At 35.7% G+C, this 25,755-nt stretch overlaps 1 protein-coding gene across 1 annotated transcript in view; it reads left to right on the plus strand.

The window, feature by feature from the left end:
- Positions 1-25,755, plus strand: part of DIP-lambda (Dpr-interacting protein lambda) — a 164,994-nt gene extending 139,239 nt beyond the window's left edge. Inside the window, exons 4-10 of the mRNA XM_018509354.1 lie at positions 9,814-9,929; positions 10,911-11,096; positions 15,622-15,808; positions 20,835-20,966; positions 23,361-23,480; positions 24,709-24,879; positions 25,224-25,755. Coding sequence (XP_018364856.1) covers positions 9,814-9,929; positions 10,911-11,096; positions 15,622-15,808; positions 20,835-20,966; positions 23,361-23,480; positions 24,709-24,879; positions 25,224-25,561 — 1,250 coding nt within the window. The 3' untranslated portion in view covers positions 25,562-25,755. The remainder of the gene's footprint in view (positions 1-9,813; positions 9,930-10,910; positions 11,097-15,621; positions 15,809-20,834; positions 20,967-23,360; positions 23,481-24,708; positions 24,880-25,223) is intronic.

The following is a 25,755-nucleotide window of genomic DNA, read 5'->3' on the forward strand; positions in this document are numbered from 1 at the left end:
CGAGCGCACAAACAACTCTCAGAACTTTTATATTTTACTATGCAGTAAAGTAAATTTTGTCAATGCTAAAGAAAAAATTGTTGTCAATAAAATAAGAATGATTATCATCGACAATCTCATTTACCAGAAATGTAAAGAAAATTTTACATAAGTAAGCATGTATCCCTGTATGAACTTGATAATTCCATAAAGTTTATTAGAATTCTAGTGTATAATACTGTACATTTTTCTCCGTGTATGATACATAATTTTCTATCAGATACAAAAAAACCGGTATAATTCTAACTGAAGCAACAAAATATTTTTTTGCATGGTACCCAACGAACGCAGAAATTGATTCTAAATAAAACGTCACATGTTCTCAAGATTCGCTCGAGGCGTTTACAGGCGGCGGGACGCATGTATCCCGGAGCATAAAAAGCGAAATGAGGAAGTTAGTCACTCGAGAGAAGGCTTTATATCGCTTTTACGACTTTAAGTGAAGCGCAGCATCGAAAGTACATCGCACGCGCGTGGCATGGTATTATAGGGAATGGAAAAGTTTTTCCTCTCCTTCTGCTACTGGCAGGCGCGCGTTCGCGACGGCGAAATTCGCTTCTTCGCGATGCCCGAAGGCGGTACACGAGGAGTTCATTTGGCATTCAGGACGGGGAATGTTGGAGAGATAGCCGTTGAAGAATGCGTGACCAAATAAACGAGTGTCCGAATACGTTTAAGCAAATGCGTTTCTCCGCCGCAACGTGAGAAAAATTTATTCTTTTCTTCAACGGCGCGGCGCGCGACTCGTCACCGAGCCTCTTTCGTGAAGAGAATAACGGAGTTAACCGACCGTACTTCAAAATCTTTTTCGAGAGATTGCGAAATCGCGTCTACCGTAATACCAGATAATGAATATTACGCGGAAATACGAAATAATGTATCGCGCGAATACGAAGGTATATGAGACACGAAATAGGAAACGTGAAATTTTTTTATACGAAATTACTAGTGACGAGATATGAAGAAGCTAATGGATATGTTTAATGGAGAAAGAGTAAAATGGAATTTATTGAAGCCAGCGGAAAAAAGTTCGGCCAACGGTAATTGGCTCAGTAAACGCGAATACGTGGATGCAGAATAAAATTGCTATAAAAATTATGTGAGACTGTGTATGAAACAGAATTTTTATTATGGAATAATTAAAAGTATAGCAGCGCAAATAATAAATAAACTGACTAAACAGAGTATATTATAATTATATATTTTGTATTTTGTTGCAAATAGAATAAAAATTGTACGATTATTAACGATTTTGCAATAATTAATGATTTCTATTATAAATTTTCAGAAGTAATCAATTTTAAATGATTTTTGTCGATAAACCTGCGTATAAAATTAATATCGGAGATAAAAAAAAAAGTGTAATTGGAACTAATATAAAAACCACCTAATTAATAGTATCTCTTCCTATAAGAAGCTATAAAGACAGGATCCCGGGCTAACGGAATTGGAACACGGTTTAGTATCCTTAAATGCAAACATGCTGGCATCGCAAGTATTTTCCTGGGGACGTATTGGGAAAAATAACGACGATTCGACTGGACGTAAACGGAGGAAAAGGGAATACAAGTATAAACGTGAATTGGAGAGGAAACTATCGGAGAGGAGAGCCGTGGCCGCGTTTCCCACAGATTATGCTAACGAGACAATCCCCACGGTACACCGGAGGCGCGTATAACCGACTCTTTTTTTTATTTTTCTTCGTTCGGCGGAGATCCCGCGTCGCCGGTATCTCTCTCAGACCAAAGGAGCGGAAATAGCGGACGTATCCTGGCAAGCGGAATTGCCCGGGGCCTCTCGGTGATACGGTGAAAAAAACGCCGGCAGGAACGAAATCTGTCCTGAAAGTGGAAATAGAAACATTTACAGGAATATTTCGAGGAAGTTTCAAGGCGGCTTTTTCGCCATTACGAATCGATAATGAGCGATTAGCGACGGATTAAATTTTTTAAAAAATGATAACGAGGTACTCATTGAAGACAGTCGCACATCTTTTATTTACCAAGATTATACCGCTGCCGCGCACTACTATTTATTTTATTTCTTTATCCTTTTTCATCATTTCGCTGCGTATTTCAAACTCCTATTGGACGTTCAATCTACATCTTCATTTAATATCGGAACCCTTGGAGAGACAGCTTTTTATCTTTTTTCTTCCTACCCCTCTGCGGCGTATTTTCGTCGAGCATTCGGTAATCGCTCTTAATTGCGCAATTACGCACGCTCTCTTTTTTATTTACGGCGGTATGGCAACGTACAGTGACACGTGGCACGAGAGAAACTGGCATTACCGCGGGAGTGCAGCTTGCTCTTTCTTTAGACTCGGCTCCTCTCTTAACTTCTATCTACTGGCGGATTCCCCGTTTAAGCCAAAATCAATAGGCGTGTGCTCCGATCTGATAAGTATCCCCGAAGAGAGAGCCGTGCCTCTTTCGTTCATCGAGAGAATCCTCTTACATCGTACGCTTAAGTACATTCGTCTGTATGTGTGAAACTGTCTTTGTTCCTTCCACTTATGAACCATCTTGATTCACTTGAGTAATGTGAAATCGATTTTTACCATCTTTTGTATGTCAAACTAATTTTTGATAGACAAGCCAATATTAATCTTTTAAAACTTTTTTTTTTTTTTCATTATGGAAAATTATATATGCGCTTGCTCGAATATAAAATATAATATAATGCGAAATTTTCTACGTATCGCAATAGGCAGAGAATGCGCGACCCGAGGTTGGTTTATAATTCTCATTTTAAATTACTTTGCGCTGCACGACGGTATCCCCGAATTTACGCAGGGTCACGTGCGATCTTGTTCCATTTAAACGTGGACTTCGCCCGTGTTTCAGCTTCTTCTCCCCCTTCGAGCGTCCCGGGTGGCGTTTTTACGCCACCTCTGTCTCGCACGGCCGTAAATCCTTCGTTACCGGAACTTTTTAACGAAACTCTTTCGCGTAATCCCTTCGGCGTTCTATGTTTGCCGTAAAGATTCCGTCGTCGTCTGGGCGCGACACGTGATGTAGCTCCCATTCCTCTCCCTCTCCCCTCTGTGCACTTTGTCTTATGCAATACTCTTCGATGGAGAACGCGCGCACGTGTTGGACGAACTTGCGAGCGCCCTTCTGCTTGCCGTGCAAGAATCCGTGGAATTTTTCGAGTTAGCTTTCCAGGCTGCCGCGATCTGAAAATCCGGAACATTTGAACAAAAACAAAAAGGCCGAACGTTTAATCCTCGCGGAAATACGGAGTAATTCCGCTGTCTTCCTCCCCCGCCCCCTGAACAGTCGCTACCTCCGCCTGTTCTCGATTGTCCTTTCGGTCCGGCTATATCCAGCTACCCCTACTCTTTTTAATTAAAACAGAACTTTTGTTCAATTACATTATACACGGGGCGTTCCAGATTCACCACGAGTTTTAGCCATAGATACTCGAGATCGAATTAAGAAGAGTAAAGGTTGTTCCAGTATTGCGGCACATCGATAATTGAAGTGTATATAGTAGAAAACTTAATTCTTCTATTGATCTTGTATAAACACGATTTCATGAGAAATTTAAACGCCATGAGATTAGTATAATAATATTAGGTGTTAAACTTAATTCCTGCCGTTTTTCGTCTCCAAAATTGATTTGTCTCGAAGGGAAATACCTTAATCGAAGTATTATTAATAAAGTATTGTTAATTAGTAATAAAGTAGAAAATGGAGGAGATTACTTTGATTAAGGTATTCATTCATCTTCCCTTCGAAACAAATCAATTTTGGAGACGAAAAACGGCAGGAATTAAGTTTAACACCTAATAACTTTATTGCGTATGCACAATATTTGATTCCTGTAAGTCGTGTAATTATTAAAAACATAAAGAAGAGAACGAAAAAGATAATAGGCGCCAATAAGCTGCTGCTATGTTTACTTGTAGAAAAAAGATGATAATTTGATCTCAAGGGGATAGAACATAACGAACAAAAGAAAAAGAAAAAGGAAGGAAAAGAACTTAAATAGGTAACTCGTGGTATAAAATGTACAGAACATAATCAAAACTTGAAAGTTAAATGTTGAAACTGGAAACATTTTAGTCAGCTTATAGTTAAATTCTTGCAAAAGAAAAGTCCACGTTCGATTTAAAACTGAAGGAGAGACTTAATATTGCGAAATCTAAAGTTAATTTTTCGTTAAACAGACGTTGTTCGTCAATCCTCGCGGCTTTTAATTGATTCGTGCCTGCTTGCGCATGAGTTGCGTATCGAAATAATTTCGTTGTGGCGGGTGCAAATGTTTCTTTGATGACACCGGCTCATTGTCACTACCCACGCTAATAGTCGCTTTTGCCCGGAGCACGTCTGCCTATTAGCATACGCATTCGAGCGTGTTGCGCTTCTTGCTGCTCTCTCCTCGTCCTCGTTTGCAGAATATCACATGAAATGGAATCTCCAAAAGTACTTCTCATCCCTTTTGATAACTCATTTTCTTAGCAAACAGCGAAGCAGTGTTTCATGAACCATCGTCTACAGTTGCATAAAATGTAATTTGACATTTTCGTAAGCGTTATCTTTTTTGCGTAAAGTCGTACTACTCTTAATTCTTCTTATTTGTCGATATCTTATGAAGTGAAATCGTCAAATGTGTGTGTGTTCTTGTATCAAAGAAACATATGTTTACTTTTACTAAATATTTAATAAATATTTAGCCGCAGAACTATTTAAACAAATATTTATAAAAATGAATTAATGTATTTTTCTCTTAGCATAACAAATAGCAAAGCGTTTTATAAACCATCATTTATGGTTGCGTATATAAATGATTGAGAAATCATAAGATCTTTGCACAAAAAAAAACGTTTTTTAAATTAGGTATTTATACCTTTTAAAAAACTATTTTTTTGCGACTCTATATGTCATTTTCTCACAAAACCACTAAAGATTATTAACAGTTTTTTTATGTCTCTTGAGTCTTCAATTAACAGTAAGCTTTTTACTGAAAATTGAAGGATTCCTTTAAGATAGGACTTTTGTATACGGAAAAATCCTATGATAGTCCTATAAAACGGTGAGATCTCAAAATGCGTCTTTTAAGTAGCAAGCTAGTTTGACGTAGTCAAAAGCGATACCTTTTTTTTTTTTATAAAATCGTGGTCGCTAGAGATGCCGTAAGACAAGACGAGATTTTAGGAAATATCGTCTTGTCTTGAAAAAATCTTGAAATGTACGTTCTTGTCTTGATCTCGAACTCGAAAATCTTGTCTTGTCTCGAAATTCTCGACAATTTAAATAATGCGTTGTCTACGATACACGAAGTATATAAGAAGTAAGAGTAAGAAATTGACCAATTACAATCGATTATTCTTCTCAGATTTGATTGTAATTGGTCAATTTTTTACTCTTCTTACTCCGTGTATTGTAGACGACCCTTAAGTATTTGCGCAACGTTCCATAGGAAAGGTTATTCTCTACAGCAGGATTAATTATAACAAAACATAGAAATAGATTATGCGAGGAATCAGCGAGATCCCTACTTTGTTTAAATTCATGGGCTACATGTTCAATATCTAAAATCTTATTTGGTGAATAATAATTATAATTGGCGCAATAAAGTGTTTAAATAAATTGTCTACAATTAATACACGAAGTAAGAAGTAAGAGTAAGAAATTGACCAATTACAATCGATTATTCTTCTTAGATTTGATTGTAATTGGTCAATTTTTTACTCTTCTTACTCCGTGTATTGTAGACGACGCTTAAGTATTTGCGCAACGTCCGTTCCATCGGAAAGGTTATTCTCTACAGCAGGATTAATTATAACAAAAATAGAAATAAATTATGCGAGGAATCAGAGAGAGCGAGATCCCTACTTTGTTTAAATATCTAAAATTATTTGGCGAATAATAATTATAATTGGCGCAATAAATTGTTTGAATAATACAAAAATGTGATTCGTGTATTATTTGGTTTACAATTAGTATTATATTAGATATAGTTTAATGTGATCTAGGCTTAGCAATATTGCACATATTTGGTATTATTAATCATGTTTGTATTATTTGTTTAGGAAAACAATTACAGTAATTCCGGTATATACAGTATACATCATTTTATGTTGTGGCATATGATCGCGCTACTATTACATTGACAAATCGATTCAACAGTAGTTTTATTTTACTCACTCCTATTTTTTCTGACTTCTGCGACATAAATCCTATATAATTTCTATAATTTTTCAATTTTCAAGAATCTCGAGTCTAAAATCTCGTCTTGTCTTTAAACTCTCCGCGCAAATCTTGTCTCGATCTCGTCTTGAAATTTGGGACAAGACAAGACAAGATTCTCGAAATCTCGAATCTTGCGGCATCCCTAGTGGTCGCATTTCCTAACGCATTTTGAGATCTCACCGTTGAACAGATCTATGCATTCCGGACGATTACGAAGAGTGCTTAAAGATATGTGTGTAAAATAGCGATAGGAAGATTTTCATATCGCGCGACTTTACAGTGCTGACGATCATTTTGTCCGGGGAACATTTTGCTATCTCGCACGAACGAGAGAATCGTTCGGCCAGGGAGCACATTTTAGATTCGCGATTTCAACGATATGGGATTTCTCTCAGGCCGCAGAGGAGAAAGGCCAGCGAAATCCAAACTCTTTGAATCGGCGGACGGCTTCGCGACCGCCATTGTGTGGGTGGCTTACCGTCGTTTCTCCGGGATAAAGCGAGGTATCACCGGATACTGCTCATCCCAAGTCTATCGCCGGAGCCGTCCGACGGTTCTCGAGGATCCCGTCTCTTGAATTAGACCGAGGGCGAGGACGATGCCCTGTGACTTTTATAATCGCCTTTAATACCGTTCGTGAAGGGTCACCTTCAAATGCTGCATAACTATTTTATTAACGCTCGCGAGCGCTTATTGCGAGCGACAAGAACATCTTATTAGCTCTCGCCGTTGTTTGTAGAAGAATCGATGTCAAAAGACGGACTTACAAACACTTCGTTTATCTTTTTTATTTCTTTCCTATTCTATATACACGTCAAAAATAATTTAAAGAGCTCTGATGATTTATATAATTTACGTGTTAATTCATTCCTATGTATTATTATATTACATGGACTACTAATTAGCATTGCCAAGGCGTCCCCAATTAAACGTCATTTTAGGACAGTTGCCACGCATTAATAATAATTTGATATAATTTAATTAATTATTGGTGACAGTGTGTTTATGGTCCGGTTTTTCATTAACTTGTAGTTAAATTTAACCTCATGTTTCATCCAATAGGCCTCACTCATGACATCATAGATAATGCTCATAAATAATTGGATAAAATATTAGGTTAAATCTAACTAAGTTAACCACCAAATGAAAACTGTGCTTATGTGTGTCTTGTGTGTGTACCTTGTCTGTGTATTGTACCCATGACATGCTTTGAGGAAGGGTCCTTATTAGATGGCGAACTCTCAGTCGAGTACGGAATTTTTGGAGTGGGAATTAATACATGGGAAGCAAATCGTGTAATAAATATCAGCATGGAAAGAACGTTTACTGAAGTATCTAAAAATTTAGTTAGATAGAGATTATGAATATAATTTTGTTTGGACCATAAAAATAATTTTATTAGACATTCAAATAAATTGTTATAATAAGACTTGTAAAACATTTTGCAACATTGTCATCAACATTTAAACATTCTACACAATTATTTTGATATTCTAATAAAATTATTTTTAAATCTGTATGTAGTTAATTTTTTGGATACTCTTTAGCAAAATCGTTCTTTCAGTGAGTATAATTAATTATTGTTATATTTCGATATGAAACAAAACATTGACTAGACTAATGTATTTGGTAGAAGAACTTTCTGTCTGCCAGTGCAATATCAAGCTAAGGCTATGTATTTTTGCACGAAGGTGCCCAGCGGCACGATTTAACCTCACGTTAGCGTAAACAGAACGATGTCTAAAACGAGAAGGAAAACGAAGTTGGTTCCGGCGTAGTGCAGCCGTGAACATCGCGGCGATCTTAATTTCCTGAGCGGATGGTGCGTGATAATTCCGATGAAAAATTCCATCCTGCGCACGGTGTAATTAACGAGGAGATGGCAGACCGCGAGCGTATACGTTTGTGTATAGTACTCGTCCTGTCCGGTCGCGAAAGGACCTAATTAATTAGATATCCCTAGACAAATTGCTAGAATTACACCTCGCTGATTACAATTAGACCAGGAATGAAATTCCAGCGCAATAAAAGCGTGGCAGGCTATACTTGCGTTATGTTTTTTTGTTCCTCTCTCTTTCGCTTTCTCTCTCTCTCTCTCTCTCTCTCTCACTTTCCTGTGCTCATACGTGCGAACGAACCTTACGCATACGTTTTGCCGCTTATAAGAACTTACTTTTATGAAAAATTAAACGTAAAATTAGAGTCCTTTCATTAGAGAGAAAGGAAGAATAAGAGACTAGAGGAAAATAGAGTAGAAATGCAGTTGCGCTACAAATGCTTTGAACCCTTCAGGACATCTACTTTTCCTTAATGAAATTTTCCATTATTTCGTATTTTGGAATTAAAATATCTGAATATTATACGTATAAGAAAGAAGAAGAGCAATTTAATTAAAACATCACAAAGAGGAGTAAGAAAAGACATCTTAGGAACAAAATTGTATAAATAAAAAATGCCAGTATAACAATAGTTGTACTGTAAGTATAACGATTGTTTGAATTAAAATATATTTTATCTAGCAATGACTATTATTTCTTCACCAGACGCTATTACGTCTGATAAATCTACAACATTTTCTAGAGGAGTCTCGCAGCTTTTTTTTCCAATGAAGCGAAAATTAAATTTAAGTAGTTAATAAAAAGGTCGGCAAGGGTCGAGCGGGAAAGAGAGCGGAATGAAAGCGTAGAGAAATAAGGGAAAAGATTGAAGGGAGGGGGCAAAGTGCGCGAGCGTGGCTAGGGCAGATCGGCCAATCCATGGTAATCGTAAAACCGACCCCATGAAAACTGGGGAGGACGGCCGCGCCGGTGTTCGGATTACGACTGCGAGATTCAAGAATTTTTCCATTTATCGCCCTTCTTGCATGAACGCATACAAGAATTCGATACGAGAATATGGGTGGCTTTCTACTCTGCCAGGCCGATTGAAGGGCGCGGAGGTGAAAGACCGAGAGGGATGCTATACCCATCCTCGACCCCCGTCTTGAATATCTAATCGACAGCATGCTGTTCGCTCATGCATGCACTTCTACGGTGGCGAATCGCGGCTGTGCATTCCGTGAGACACTGCTCGTCGACGATGCCAAGCGCATTCATTCTTTCGTTCCCTTTTTTCGAACATTCGCAGCGCATCGTATTTTTCCAAGCGCGACGCGCGCGACACGATCACATCGTCGTGATATCCGGTGAGATTGGAAAGGGCTGAGCGCGACACATAACGCGTTACAAAAATGCGTTGTTTTGCTTGTCATTTATCGATGATGAAAGATTGAAATTCGTAAATTGATGGTAAATTTAATACATTTTTTAATATTCTGCTATTGTCTGCGCACGTTGCATTGTCGTCTAAATATGTTATTATGATACTTGTTCTTTAATTTCTTTTTCTACCAAAAACTCGAAAGCTTTTATTGTATTGTCTATAGAAAATAATTTTTATTATATTTATTATGTTTCCCCGATGTGTGTGTGTGCGCGTTTGTCTTCCATTATTAATTCGTGCAATCGAGAGGGAGAAGGGGACATAAAGTAATTAACATAAAATAATTGAACGTTACATTGTTGCATTGTTTCAGGCCAAATCACCCCCGAAGTTTTGCCCGAGTTCTTAGCTCCTTTAGAAAATCACACGGTGATCCAAGGTCGTGACGTCTTCTTCACCTGCGTCGTTAATCATCTGCAGTCGTACAAGGTACGATGTTTTTTTTTCTAAACAATCCTTCGTGTTTTATCGTAAAAAGCATTAAAAAAGAATTGCCACTCGTAGCACACTAAATATTAGAAACGAATGTACAATGAACACATTTATTATAAAACGTACATTGAGATTTATGTGAAATGTAGCAGTCTTTCAAAAATTTCTGTCTCTTTTTAAATTATAATATAATATAAATAGATAGTAAATGTAGCGCATGAAATATATGTTTCCGCTTATATTTTTATTGAAACGAGATAAAACATTAGATCTGTCAATTTAAATTTGCACATTTCCGCGTTTAGTTTTACTTGTAGAACTCGTTTTTTTTCCGTGAGTCTGACTATATCCGTCTATAACTACTGCAAATGACGGTGCGAGCGTCTGCTACATCGTGAACTAATTTTAGACTTTATACATTTAATTTAATAAAATTTTATATTCTTATCTTTTCTCAATCATTCTTCATTGTTCAGATTTTAATAGACGTTCAAATTTAGCCGCAAAATTAATTTTATACATTTAGTAATAGATTAACTGTATAATATATCGAATTTTATTATATTTTCTAATTATACACACACACACACACACATATTTTCAAGCGGCTATTTGTATTTTCCGATTAGAAAGTACAATTAAAAAGCTAAAATTGTACACTGAAAAAAATTTCTGGTTGAAAATGGACGAATCAGAAATTTCTGGTTAAATTTATTAGAATTCTAGTTGAGATAACCGGAATTCTGGTTGATACCATATTTCTGGTAAAATCTACTAGAATTCTTATTTTTACCAGAATAATTATATTAATCAGAATTCTAGTTATCTCAACTAGAATTCTAATAGACATAACCAGAAAATTCTGATTCGTCCATTTTCCACCAGAATTACTGTTTAATCCAACCAGACCATTTTTCTCAGTGTAAAATTCCGTTCTACCTTTGCTCCAAAAAATAAAATTTTCTTTCGGTGTTTCAGGTAGCCTGGATAAAGTCGGATTCTCGAGCGATTCTGGCGATCCACACGCACATGGTGGCGCACAATAGCCGACTATCCGTCACGCACAACGGGCACAACACGTGGAAACTGCACGTGTCGAATGTCCAGAAGAACGACTCTGGTACCTACATGTGTCAAGTCAATACCGACCCTATGCGCAGTCAGGTGAGACAACAATATATGTATTATACATTTATATACTCAAATATTGAAAGGCACACATAGAACAATGTATTACGATGCAATTAAAAGTCTAATTCTTTATTCCTTTTCTAACAACGTTTTTGCGTATCCCCGTGTTTTCGCGTACACATCTTTCCATTATTATTTACTATTTTTTTTTTATAACACGGGTACCCGCATTTTTTGAAATACCACAAATACCACTTCACACAGTATTAATCCGGTACGTTAAAACACGTTGCGACGCAGATCCGCAATAACAACGTATCTCTGTTAAATTAATTTCCATTTACCTTCCGCACGACGCTCTATTTTTCGACGGCGTTTCCACGTTGGAATCGCGCGCACGACGGTCGTTACGCACGCGGCTCTATCGATTTCCACCGACAAAGCACCGCGTCGCGTAGCGCGACGTAATTCGATTAAAAAGATCGAGGTTTCGCGCAATTTCGTCGGATCCGTCCGGTGGAATTTTTAAAATTCCATACACAAGCCCGACCATAACTTTTTAATGCGCGCACTTTTTCTTCAACCCTCTCTGACCATTATTTGGCGATTCAATATCGATTGTAATATCAGCCCATCGTTGCAGCTGCAATTCAGAATCGAGAAGCAGGAGCTTTTACGTTATTTAAAGTAGAAGATCTCAAGTTGTCAAAATTAGAGTGGAGGCTTATCTCCAGATTTTTTAAGATTTCGCTTTATGTTTGAATTCTTATGTGTTCTGGAATTCAACAAATTTTTCTTTCTAACGAAAAATTAGTTGTTAGAAGTATGTTATTAAATATAAAAATGTTATATGCGAAGCAATAGAGACATTTTTTCTAGAGACTAATAGAAACATTTTTACATGTATTATGTCAAGATAATTTCTGTTCATCTTATTAATAGAGGAAAGCCTCCTATTATGAAATAGGCGTCTAATATGAGCGGCGTTTCTGCTAAACTATAAATAAACGCTATTTATTGATTTCACCATGAATTTATTATACTCTTGGATTGAAAACTTAGTGAAAAATTCAGTATTAGATCATGCCCGTAGTCATTGTGTAAAAAAGATTTTAGATTTTAGCTAGTCTTCAAGTTTCATTGAGATCAGTCTTTAAACCTTGTTTATTATTTAATAAGTAAATATTTGGCAATAAATTCTTCATGTAGTGATAGAGTGAGATCGTATTAATAGAAAAATACGAGATATATTGAATTGCTTAATTACAGAAATTAGATTTAATGATCGTAAAACTGTAAAAACATTGTGAAAATCGTTGCTAAATTATAAATGTTAGTATGCAATAATAAAAAGGACAACCGGAATAGATATTTACCGGAATAGAGTTTTTGCGATACTTGGTTCCAACTACTTGAAAACGAGTTTTAGGTACAATGCGCATCGCATGCTCATTTTACGCGCATTTTAGCTGTGTTTGTTTGTATTTTAGAAACATTAAAGTTTTTTAATTGTAATACTTATGTACTTGCGTGTTATTACAATATCAATTTCTCGGGACTTCTCATATTAGCAGCACAATTTTATTACTTTGCAATTTACTCACTTTTCACATTTCTTTAATTTAAAAAATAATAGAATTTAAATTAAATTTTATATAACATTATCTTAAAGCTTATTAAATTCCCTTGAAAATGATCTATTATTTTTTTTAATTCTGCCCATAGACTTCTAGCATTTACCTAAACTTTATTAATACATAAGAAGAAGAAAAGGAAAGAAAGGGAGAGTTCAATGATAAACACACAATGTTCACGTAAAGGGCAATTTGTGGTGGTCAGTGAAAAGAATGAAATCCTCACGACGTGACGTCGCGTGGTTTTAATTATGTAGATTTTCGATAAAGCGTAAGCTACGTATTCAAAAAGGCACCTGGAAAATTATTGTCGACGTTAAAAGTGCATCAGATGCGCATATATTGTATATCTTCGGGCGACTATTTTCCCGTCGTTGGTTCTCGGATCGGTCGTTCGAAATACCCCATCGTGCCTTAAATCTCGAACCAAGTCGATCGACGGTGAAATTATTTATCGCATTTACATCGCTATCTTATCCACTTGGGACGCGCACTCACCAAACCATTACCAGGCAGTTACTACATCCTTTCGTAAACCAGCGCTCGTAAGTTTGCAAGAAGATGCTCTAAAAATAATCTTTATCGATTGAAATATGAGAATAGAGAAACTGTCGAAGCTGCAATATATAAATATTTGGTTTATAAATAAAGTTTTCAGAAATTTGGAAATATTTGCTAAATTAACTAATTTAGAAAAAAAAAACACTAAATATACAGGATGTCCTGAATTTAAATAGCCAAGCTTTAGGAGCGTGTAGGGGATCGACAAACTAAAAAAAAAGTTCTTGTAGACCTGCTCGTTTTTGTTTTTGTTTGAGCATTTAAATGCGGGACACCCTGTAAAATTAACATAGCCAATGCAAACTGTATAAGTGGCTAAACATATATCTTTATATATGATCTCTGATAATATTTTTAGAAAGTCGTGTGTGATCCCGGATTTTCTTTCATTCATTTTTTATCTTGCTATCCTCTTTTTTACACACACACATACACACACACACACACACGCACACACACACACACACACACAAAACACAGATATATGTACACATTACACATACTCGTGTTATCTCACTCAAACTTATCATTTGTCTTGCTCGCACTACGACGAGCACTCTGGGCCCTTTATCTCGCCACAGGGCCGTATATTGCATCGGAAGGTTTGCCACTCTGCCGGTCGCATTGAATTCCATGGGACATGTGCACCGCACCACGACCAGTAAATTTGACCTACATTCACGTTAACCCATAACACACCGGCGACCGCCGGTACGTGCTCAGGGACGTAAAACGATGTCTTTTTTACACAGCCACGAGACACTTTAGTGTGGTTTATGTCGACTGACGTCTCGCGCAAGGCGACGACACGATATTTCCGACCTGACGATGATGAAGTTAATGTTTAATGCTGCGTCATACATGTGCGAAGATAATAAATACATATTATTTAGTTCTGTGTTCTCATTAGCTTATTATTATACTAATTGTCGTTGATTCTTATAAATTATATGCATTTTGTTTGAATTTTGCAAAGTTACAACATTTTGCTTTAAACATTTTGGCTCACAAATTTAAGATTTTTATTGTGCTTTTTTAAAATTATTAAATTATTAAATAAATTTGACTATCTTGAATTCGTAGATTCGTCAGAACATATTATAAATTTAAAAAATTTATAAATTTTTTAATATATGTATAAACTATTTTTAGTATCATTTTTAATACTTTCATAATTAAGATCTTTTAATTAGATTTTTTTAAAGTACTTTTATATAAAAGGATTATTGAAGGATGTAAAGCAACAGAAATTTTATATTGTTGTTTGCACGTTATTATTTTACCGCTGCAAATATATGGTACAACAATAAATTTTTGTTCTCTAATTAAACGCGGCTGAAGCTCAGATTTCGTCAATTATCAGGGAATTTTATTTTTTATCTATTTACGTATTTACGTAGAATAAAATATATGGAAATTTTACGTTTGCTCATGTGTTTCGGACTATATGATATTATTGTTATAGCAATATTAACTGTGAAATTTTTAAATGATGTTTCACTGCAGTATTAAAATATTATTATGGTAGATGCAGATCTCATCTCGGCAAATTTTGTGTAATAATGAACGAAGCACGTTTACTAAATAAAATAAAAAAAAAACAAATTCGTGTGATAAAAGAAGCAAACTCAAACCGGCATTTATTTTATTTCGCCTAAAACCATAAATTTCATTGCATGTTTGTTTCATCGAATTGGATAGGCTACGTGTACTATTTCACGTCCAGTAAATTCTATACTCTTGCACGTTATACCCGTGCGAGAGTACCCTCATCGTGTACGTGCTTGGGACTGTAAAACAATGTACTTTTTTTCCAGTGAGTAGTTCGAGCCTTGTCTTTGCGCAGACGGCTTTAGTATGACCTCTCTACGAGCTGTTTACTCCGCAAAAAGGAATTCTTTCTAACTCTTTGATCTTCACGTTCGTAGTACATCAAAATGCAATTAATCCGTTCTTATCTTTTGCTAGAAACAGTTTTAATAATAAAATGATTCAGATTGCTGTTGCACAAAGAACCCGATAACAGAAACCCTTTTGTAATATTCGACAACCTGTATACAGAAGAGTAATTTTAAACAATAGTTCAAATAGTTCCGATGTGATATAAATTAAAAAATTAAAGGAACAATGATGTTATTTAATTTGCATTTTACAACACATAATTATAAAATTCTATTAGAGACTGATGATATAATTTGGTTCTCGCTCAATATCAGTTTATTATATGGTTTAGTGCGTGAATTTTATTTTTAAACAAACTATATATATTGCAACATATATAATATCGCAATGTTAAATACTTAAATCTAAAGTCTGAAGTTTCTCACAATACATACGAATCTTTTGATGTCTCCTTGTTCCAGATGGGATATATGGAAGTAGTGATACCGCCCGACATAATGGATGACGAGTCCGCAGATGGTATGGTCACTCATGAAGGAGGCAATATAAGATTGCGATGCGTCGCCACTGGTTCGCCGAAGCCTATTGTCACTTGGAAACGAGAAGACGGTCGTAATATTATCCTTAGAGAGGATGGGCAGAAACAATGTAAGTGTACTACTGTACTTCCAAGGAGCTTCTATAATTGATTTCTTATCTACGACATCTTAAGCGACGCAACACTGGTTCTGAAAATTGAATTACAAAAATTTTTTAAACTTTAGTATCGAAAATTTTTTAATATATTAAGAGATATTAAAAATAAATGAAGAATTTAATTCTCACAAAAAAACAAATAATGAAACGCGGATTTTCTATTCTAATTAAAAATTTGGAAGAGATGTCTTATCTTTTTTTTTATTACATTAATACTTCAATAATAATAATGCGGGATGCGATAAATCAGACCTAGATTTGAAATGCATTCAAGGCTTCCGCCCCCCGCTCGATACTGATAATTAACGTTCATCACTATGAGAGGCATTCAATAGACATATATTAGTGGATACATACATTAGTAGATTCGGATACGCCAAGCTCAAAATATAACATGCAAACTGCTGTGCAGTCCATGCTCTGATGAACTTATATTCACTTACCGTTGATATTTTAGAATAAGCTTTGAATCGCATTACATTCGCAGAACTCAGCATTCTCGTAAAATCGAGTTATCTGAGATTCCTTTGAAACCGCATGTTTCACGAACGCATTTGGCAAGATGACTATATATATATATATATATATATATATATATTAATTTCGTCGGAATAATAACAGATTCAACAGAGTCAAACAGTGCAAATTACGACCGTCTGAGATACGCGAAGTGGGCAAAATGTAAACCGGATTTATTTATATTACAGAATATTCTAAAAACAGAATTTGCACACTCTCTTCCTTCTAACCTTATATAATATATGTAGAATTAAAATTCCTTAATTAATATTTGCAAAAAATTTTGTGAATTTTGCGAGACTTCACGTAATGATACGTTGTATTATATAAAGATGATTGAATTTAATTTGTATTCAAATTTACCTTGTATTGTTAAATAGAAACGGATTGTGTGCATTCTGAGGAATTCCTTGATGCTTATATTTCATCGTAACCCGAATATTGTGTAGCCAATTATGTTTCCTTTTACTCATCATTAATAATTTCATATTCTCGAATTTAATGATACTAATTGGTTTCAGCGGAACAATAATGGTAATAAATAATAACATGCCGACGTTTGCTCGCATGCGACGTTTCCGAAATGTAAATAAAAACAAAGTATTAAACCCGCGATCGAATTTTCCTTTATAATCGAATTTAATAAAACATCTCATTAGTTACAACCCTAATTAATAATTGTTTAATAATATTGTGCCCAAAGTAGGAATAAATTTTGATTATGTATTTAAGTCTACGCACAAATCAGAGTGTGGTTTGTTAATCAAAAAACTGTTTAACTTCTATTAAAATAATAATTTAACAAAATTCTTGTCGTTTGAACGTTCGATACTAATCGAGAGTAAAAATGTATTTTTCTGTTTAATTTAGAGAGATAAAACTACCGAGAAATATTTAAAAAATGCAAAAGTCTAATATGAAGTAAATGTACTTTTAAATAGATTGTAAAGACAATTAGAAATTTGACAATTAAAACTAGATTCAATTAATCCAGTTGTTATAAAATATATAAATTTCTGCAAAGATATATCTCTTCGGAGTCTCGATAATAATTATGCTTATTTGTTATTTTAAAGTAGAGTTGGTCAGAGTGTTTGGAGTTATACTTTATAAAGTTGAGGGTTTGACATTAGTTTAGGATTCACACATTCAAAGTTAACGTCTGACTTGGTATAGGATGCATGTTGAACGGCGAATTCTAACTGCGAAGCAGGACATATTGCAGAAACAGGGTCATAGGTAACGACTCGCTCGTGCATGCCGACATGGTTTCTCGTTCTCGGTCATCTTAGCCTTATTATCGAATTGCGTCTTTGATTCATTGCCATTGTTGAATGCAGAATAATTTATTGAATACTGCAGATGTCGTAGAAACTGTACAATAGAAAATACATAAATTCCATTATGAGAAACAGTATTTGAAAAGAGAATGAAATCAAAATCTGATTTCGGAGAAAAGTTTATTGAGAACAATATCACGTCATTTATGTATAATGCTTAAATATTTATTTTAATTATCGGATATATATATATATATATATATATATCAGTATAAAGTGCAAAAGTGACGTTTGATTTTATCGCCAATATAAATAACTAGAAGAGATCCTTTGCATAAGGATAAAAAGTTTTCAGCTACAGGAAGTGATGAAGTGACGCAATCGTTTTTTTATGAGTATCATTGATAACATCCATTCTTTTCACGCCGTTAGGCGGGATTAAGTTCAAGGAGAGTCAGCGGTATACGCATAAAGCTCTCGGGAAGAAAGTGCCACGATTACGTCGATTCTCTAATTAAGACGGCCATGCCGACGCGGCTGGAAAAGTGTCGGAGCGATAAAGTGTCGAGGCGCATCAGCGCGGAATAATCGATCGTCTCTCGCGCTTACTCGAGCCCGTCGGTAATTAATTACAGCGCGAACGGTAATTTACACCCCGCGGCAAATACATAAGCACACACCCCCACAATGCATACGCGGTGGGAAGGGGGAGGGTAGGTATACGTCTAAAACCATAAATTATTACGACGCGCTGCTTCGAGTTTAATCGTAAAATAAATAAATCGATAAATACATATATTGCGTTCTACGACGCGCCTCTCGCATCGTGCCGTACCCCGTATTTCGTTATTGTCGCAAAGTGTCTCCTCATTTCTGTCAGAAGGAACGCCGAGAGAATCTCACATTGAGATAGCGTACAAAGATCTATTTAGCGCCTCCCGCGGATTAAGAGAAATTGTAGAAGAATCGTTCTACGTCCCATAAACTTCAAGTGAACTCGTTTTCGCGATTAATCCTACCCGAAGGATTAAAGTTTAACAAGGGTTAACGACCCCCGCGTGACGAGGTCGAGGACGAGGATCCGCTTGTCGTCCTTCGCGAGTTAAAGTGCACTTATTGACCGCTCTTACAAGCAATCCGACCACGTCACCCTAGGTAATCCCCGATCCGCTATACGCGGAGTACATTCCGTGTACAAGCTGCGATCCTCCTGGAAGGATCTCCGAATCTCCGACGACCTGTCCTCTTAGCGTCATCCTCGCTGGAGAGAGATTAGTCGAGGAGTTTTCGTGTGGAAAAAAAATGAGAGAGCTTGAGAATCTTCGAGGCGGGTAGAGAGAAGGAAGAACAGACGTAAAAGAAGAAATTCTCCGATCGTAATCGCCACTTCGTGCCGTTTTCGTCCTCCCCGACTACCATCGTTCCTCTTCAACTATCGTTCTTTCCTTTGCCCACCCGTGTCAGCCTGATCTCCGAAGCGTCGTAAAAATAGACACCTGGAGAACATATCCGGGGTGACACTCGTTAAACGCGGGAAGGACTTCGGCAGGAGATCGGCTTCGGGAGAAGATCCATCCGAGAAGAAGGAAGAGAAAGATAACAAACGATAGCGCACGAACGAACGATCGTAAAGTCGCCTTCTTCTTCCTGCTGATGCCTCCGTATATCGCGAAAGATGGAAGACGTAGGAGAACGAGTCACCCAAGTTGGCAATCGAGATCTCGTCACCTCGCGGATGCGTCATTCGCGACAACGTGACTTTTTCGCATCGCCGATTAAACGGGATTGCGGGACTGGATATACGCCGTAAACTTTTACAACGCATTCCCGGTAACGACACTCGAAATTTGACGGTCGTCGGAACAATGAACTCCAGTTGACTGTCTCTCGTAGAAATTTAAGCGATGGTTTCCGAGAAGTCTTTTTATATTGATTTAATAATAGGATCGAAAAAGTGCTGGGGATGCGCGTAAGTTAAAAATAATGTAGTTTCAATTAGAGCGTTCGATAAAATACATAATTATTCTTAAGTATTATAAGTGGACATCAGATCGATAAGAATAACATTTGCATAAAGATAATATTTTTATTTGCCAAATATTTATTAATACAAATAATAGCAAGAATTTTTTATTTTCGTTCGAAGCGGATCTTGATGTTTGATATTTATATGCAAATGTGCAAATACATTTTTCAGTTCTATAAACTGAGCGCTGATTGACTGGGGATGCGCGTTCCGTTTTCACGCTTACACACTAAACACCAGTTCATCCTTGTTATCTATCAAATATTAAATATAAAACACGAATAAATGATGCTTACAAGCACTGTGAGCGCAAAACGGATCTTTTTATAAGACATATAATTATTAAAGACTGTCGTTCATAATAATGCTTGAAACTAAATAAATAATTTTTGCGATAACTCGATATTAATTAAGACAAAATTCGTAAAAAAGGCAATAGGAGTCAACCTCTAGTTGTTAAAATTTCGAGAATTTATTACATTAAAAATATCATATAACTTCGTACTCCTGTTTAAGTGTGATCTTCAGTAATTCAACATTAATAAGTACAGCAAAAATTACACTGTTATATGATATTTTTAATAAATTCTCGAAATTTTAACAACTGGAGGTTGACTCCTATTGCCTTTCTTACGAATTTTGTCTTATCGGTTGAGATTTAAGGGGTTTATAACTCATTTAGTTATTATTTTATTATTATTTCGATATTAATTTTTATCTTTTTCTCCACTCTTAACAACACTGATGATCCGAGTATGCGAGATATTAAATTCTAAACAATACTCTCACGTGAATTCAACTGAAACTTTCACGTCGAAAATATATTTTCATATGAAAATTATGCTAGTGATTTTATGTAGACGACCATACGCATCAAATACACATTCAACGCAAATCTCAGTAAACTTTATCGGAATTTATTCATCGTACCTGAAGTTAATAACATCTACATAAACTGTGGCCACATGCAAAATTATTAATGTTGTATTAAAAATACGATATAAAAACATAAATTTGTGCAATTGAAAGAAAGAAGATGGGAAAAAAATATTATAGATTATTTTGTCTCCCGGGGGATGTTACGTCGCACAGAAAAGATATTAAAAATGCGATGTTTTTTAAAAGTGCTAAATATTGATCTTTCCGGTTGCAGCTCTGAAAACCTTCGTCGGTGAGACGCTGGAACTGACGGGAGTGCTTCGGCAAGAGATGGGCACGTATCTCTGCATAGCCAGCAACAATGTGCCACCGACGGTCAGCAAGCGTTACTCCGTCGATGTTCACTGTAGGTATCACGCCGCGATGCGGACGTTAATTAGCCGTTGCCTCGTCGTCGTCGCGTTGAATACATTACCAGGGCAGAATGCCCGAACATTATACCAGTCATGTTCTCACGATTGTCGAGCAACGGATATAGGCGCCGTCAATCACGCACATTAATGAAATGTATTATGAAAGCTTCAATTTCTCGAAATAAAAAAACAATATGTTATTTATAGAAGATAAAGCATCATAATTGAATGATAATTAATTACAAAGAAATGCGATTGTCTGAAAAGTTATAGATTTTTACTTTAAAAGTTATTATATTGAAGGATTCCCCTGGATCCTTCCTTGCGTGTTATACTGCATAATTACTCGCTGTCTTTCATAAGTTCACGTATGACAAGACGGATAAAAGATGAGAGCGTTAATTAATTGTTTAATTAAACCGGGTATATAATGATTATAATGCTGTTAAGACAATATGTGCTTGGAACAATGTTGTATCGAAACATTACACTTCTATAATGCATCTTCCAAATTTGAACTAATTATGAGATTTTTTATAATTATACCTATTAATTCAAAATTTATTCACAGATTTTTAAAATTGTATAATATTCTCATATTATATATAGGTATAATTCGATTTTTTTACTGTCAAATTTTATAATTGTAGATAATTTGTATAATTCGTATACCATGATGAAAAAATTTTTTAGTCTTTTTTACATAATTCTTCAGAATTTTTATATAAATTTGGTAACTTTTAGAAAATTTTTTAGATTTTTTTATATGATTTGGAATACTTTGCAGAAATGCTGAGAAATATATTATCTATATTTTTTTTAGAATTCTTTGTATATGTAGATTCTGAAATGTGTTAACATTTTTTTATTTTATACAAATTTTTTCCGATGAAAATTTATAAAATCTCAAGTAATTTAAGATATTTAAAACACTTTATAAATTTAAAATGTAAAAAATTCTTAAAAGTATTACGAGATATTATGAAACTTTTTTTTATCGGGAATAAATCTTTAATCATGAATTTTAAAGGTGGTGCAGCGTTTTCGTTTCAATTATGTCGAGCTCTCTTTTGTAAATGTACTTTATTATAATGTACTTTAATTACTAGTGAGAATTATATCGATTATTAATGCTTCTTCAATATCGGTGGTAAAACTATCATCTGGCTTCTGTACGGCGCTGTGGTTAGGAATATACCGATAGAGATTTTCAATAGGAAATGAGGTTGAGTTAAACTTTAAAACCTTTTTCGATATCTATATTACCTCAATTTCCCCATTCAAAAACTTTTCCCCTAGAACTATCGCACAACTTTGTTAATATTGAACAATACGAAAAAAACCTCTATCATTAGTATAGTATAACAAATATTTTTTCAATTTTTTTATAATCAACACTGATCGTAATTTAAAATATTTTTATATTTTTATTTCGATGTTGTTACACATTTTTATGTATTTTTTTTTAAATGTCTCATACAATAACGCAAAATTTGTTTTAATATTAAGCAATCCAACGTTTCATCACTGGAAGACAACGTTGTTGCGAAAAGTATGCCAATAACATTCTTCTGGGAGAAACAATAGAATTACCGGGAATGCGCGCATTGTTCGCAACGTTATACGCCTCGCGTATCGGGAGTCTAAAAAATCACCGTGCAATTTGGTTAACGGCATTCGCAAATGAAAACTTTATCAACCCCCGAAGTTCACCCGCGAAGGGCGTTTTTCTCGCGCGTGAAACTTCCGGCCGCGCGCTACTGCAAAATTAACCGGCGGGCTTGACGATTTATCCACGTCGTCGCGGGTCGTGTAAATATTTGAGCGCAAAGGGTTTCGCATTAATTCGCTGCTTACGAAATGTAATATTAACCCACCGTTGGCTGCCGTGCACAAAGTGCGACAGAACCAGTTAATTCTTGAATGAGAAGCACGCGGTCTCCTTTGGGATTCCAAACGTATTTTTCACTCTATTTTTTTATTCCATCTATTTTGGTCTTCTGTCTGACCTCATTTTGCTCACCTCTAAATAACGCGTAAAATTTTTTTGCCTTCATAATTCTATTTTAATTAAGCAAGTAATAATTTAAGATAATCTTCGTAATCTTATCAGAACAGGAAATGTTGCATTAAAAAAAAATATGAAGATTTATACAAGCACAACTGAAAATGTGCAGAATGAACGAGACGTACTTACTCATTGTTATTTTAATTTTTATTTCGGATGTAATATTAATAATGTATAATGTTTTTTGTTAAGCGCAAAATATTTGCTCAAGAAGCAAACAACTAAAAAAAGACGACGGGGTATCGTGCTATTCTCTATCGATGTCAGAGACTACACTATTATTCCTTAGTTGCGATAATTTAATGATCGGTTGTTTCAGTTTCACCTCTTATTAAAGTGACAAATCAATTAGTGGCCGCGCCGATTAATAGCGACGTCGTGCTGCAATGTTACGTCGAAGCGTCGCCGCATGCTATGAATACTTGGTACAGAGATGCAGGTGAGAGACAGAATATTTCATATGATCTACTTTTCGTACAATCTGCTATTTCCATAAAGCGTGAATTATCTATACAATTTGGAGAGGTAAATACTATCTAATGTGAAATCTGTTTTCGGAAACGTCGAATTACAAATACTTTTGGATTCGTAAAAAATTGCCGAAAAAGTAGCTGTCTCGCGAATTAAATTAAGTCCATCCAAGAATTTGTTAAAATTTGAATTTGATAATCAGACACTCTATAATTTGTATTATCTCACATTACACTAACAGATTTGCACTCTTGATTAACCATAGAATGGCTGCAATCAGTTTCTAAAGCGGAAACTCCAACGTACCATAATAATATTGATTGCAAGTCAGAATTGCGTTAGATTGAAAATCTGTGCATCCACGCATGTATATATACACACACATACACACATTTCACGCGATTGTATTATAGTTTTGTCGCGTCACGAAGAGACTTTTTGCACTAGACGCGTTAATCAAATATGTAAATTCGTGAATTGCTCGTAAACGCGCTGCCGCTCCGAAAAAAAGCTCCATAAATTTCCCGTCAAAATCAATGCGTTTGAAAATTTTTGATTAACGACGACAGTTTCTCGCGGATGATTTCAAAGCGTTACTTTATGCTGCGCAATAAACGATACGCAAATATTGAAAAATACATATGAGAATAATTGATACAGTTGTATAGCAAAAATTGAGTCATTTATATCGCTCTGATTGGAAAACCATAAAAGTGTTGTTTGTAAGCTACACATTTCTCTTGCAGTTATTGACTCGAGTGTGGGTACGAATATGTTTTTCATCTTGTTTATTTGAGTCTTTATTTTTTTTTTGCAAAAATCTTTATTGCTCCCCGGTGTACTAGTAGTAAGAACTTACTTTACCAAACGTTAGCTGTCTTTGATGTTAAAGTAAACATTTCATTTTCAAGTATTAAAGCGTACTTGGAAACATACTGGAACGTAGTTTGAACGTTTAATAAACTAATCGTGCGCACTGTTTTAAAGTTAAAATTTTAAAGTTAAATAATTGTCTGTTATTCAACACGTTTTAAATGAGCAGTATTTTACTGGATCGTACCAGCCTATATTGCACGATTGTATTTTTGATCGCTTTTGTGGGGCAGAAATTGAATTCCGCGGAGAACGTTTCTGCTGCACATGAAAGAGCTGCGCAATTAAAAACAGCGCAATATTTCCATTCGCTTTCTATTTAGGCGAGAAACTGCTGCCCAGTGACAAATACGTAATGACGGAGCAACCGTTGAACGAGTATTCCTGGCAAATGAATCTCACTGTCAATTCTCTGGAAAAACGGGACTTTGGTGGATACGTGTGCTCGTCCGTCAACGCGCTCGGGAAGTACGACGGCGTAGTTCGGTTGCAAGGTACAAAGAATTCTCTGATATTGTCTAAAATTGTATTTTGTCCGCTCCTATCTTCTCTAATATCTCATTTCCGATTATGAAACGAGTGATATATCCTGCGATATGTTTGACAGTATTTAAAAATAATATCGGTCTTTTTATTTGCAATTTTCACGGGTGTGATGTTAGAAGAACTTCAGAATTTTCTGTGTTACTTTTCATCAATAAATTAATAAGCTTTATCAGTATAAATTCTAAAAACTCCTATTTTTTTACATTAGCGTTATTTAATATAATTCTCTCAGCGTTATTATCTTGCGGCATATTGCGCAGTATACCACAATGTTTTATCATTTCCTGTTTAGAACTACACCTTTCTGCAAAGACGACACCGACGACTCTCATGAAGAACACGGATATTAGGCAGCGTAAGAAGCCAGTAGTGAAGGGTAAAAAAAAGAACAACAGCAGCGGCAGGCGAGGACACGCAGGCGGCTTCGAGGAAGGTGATTCCGTCAACAGCGATGATGATTTCGGTACCACGCAGATTATGACCGGTAGCACTCAAGAGGGCCAAAGAACGGACAGGCCCGTCGTGCCTTCCTTACCGCCACCGCCTTGGGTCACCGTAAATGCCGCGAATCTCAGGCATCCCTCGGTGTCCGCGATTTTGCTTTTGCTTCTTCTGCCGACCACCTTGTAAGACGATGGCAAAGAGCTTCAGAAATAAACGGTGATTATGAGAGAAACTGCGATTATAAAGATCCACGAGTCGGACCGAAGAACAATAAATTTAAAAGATCTCGATCCTGCACGACACAGGTAGAAGAATTAACATTTGATCAATTATAACGTTGATTTAAAGTTTCAAGCACTGACTTCTTGAAATTTTTTAAA

The sequence above is a fragment of the Trachymyrmex cornetzi genome, unplaced genomic scaffold, assembly GCF_001594075.2.
Source record: "Trachymyrmex cornetzi isolate Tcor2-1 unplaced genomic scaffold, Tcor1.1 scaffold299, whole genome shotgun sequence".
NCBI lineage: Eukaryota > Metazoa > Arthropoda > Insecta > Hymenoptera > Formicidae > Trachymyrmex > Trachymyrmex cornetzi.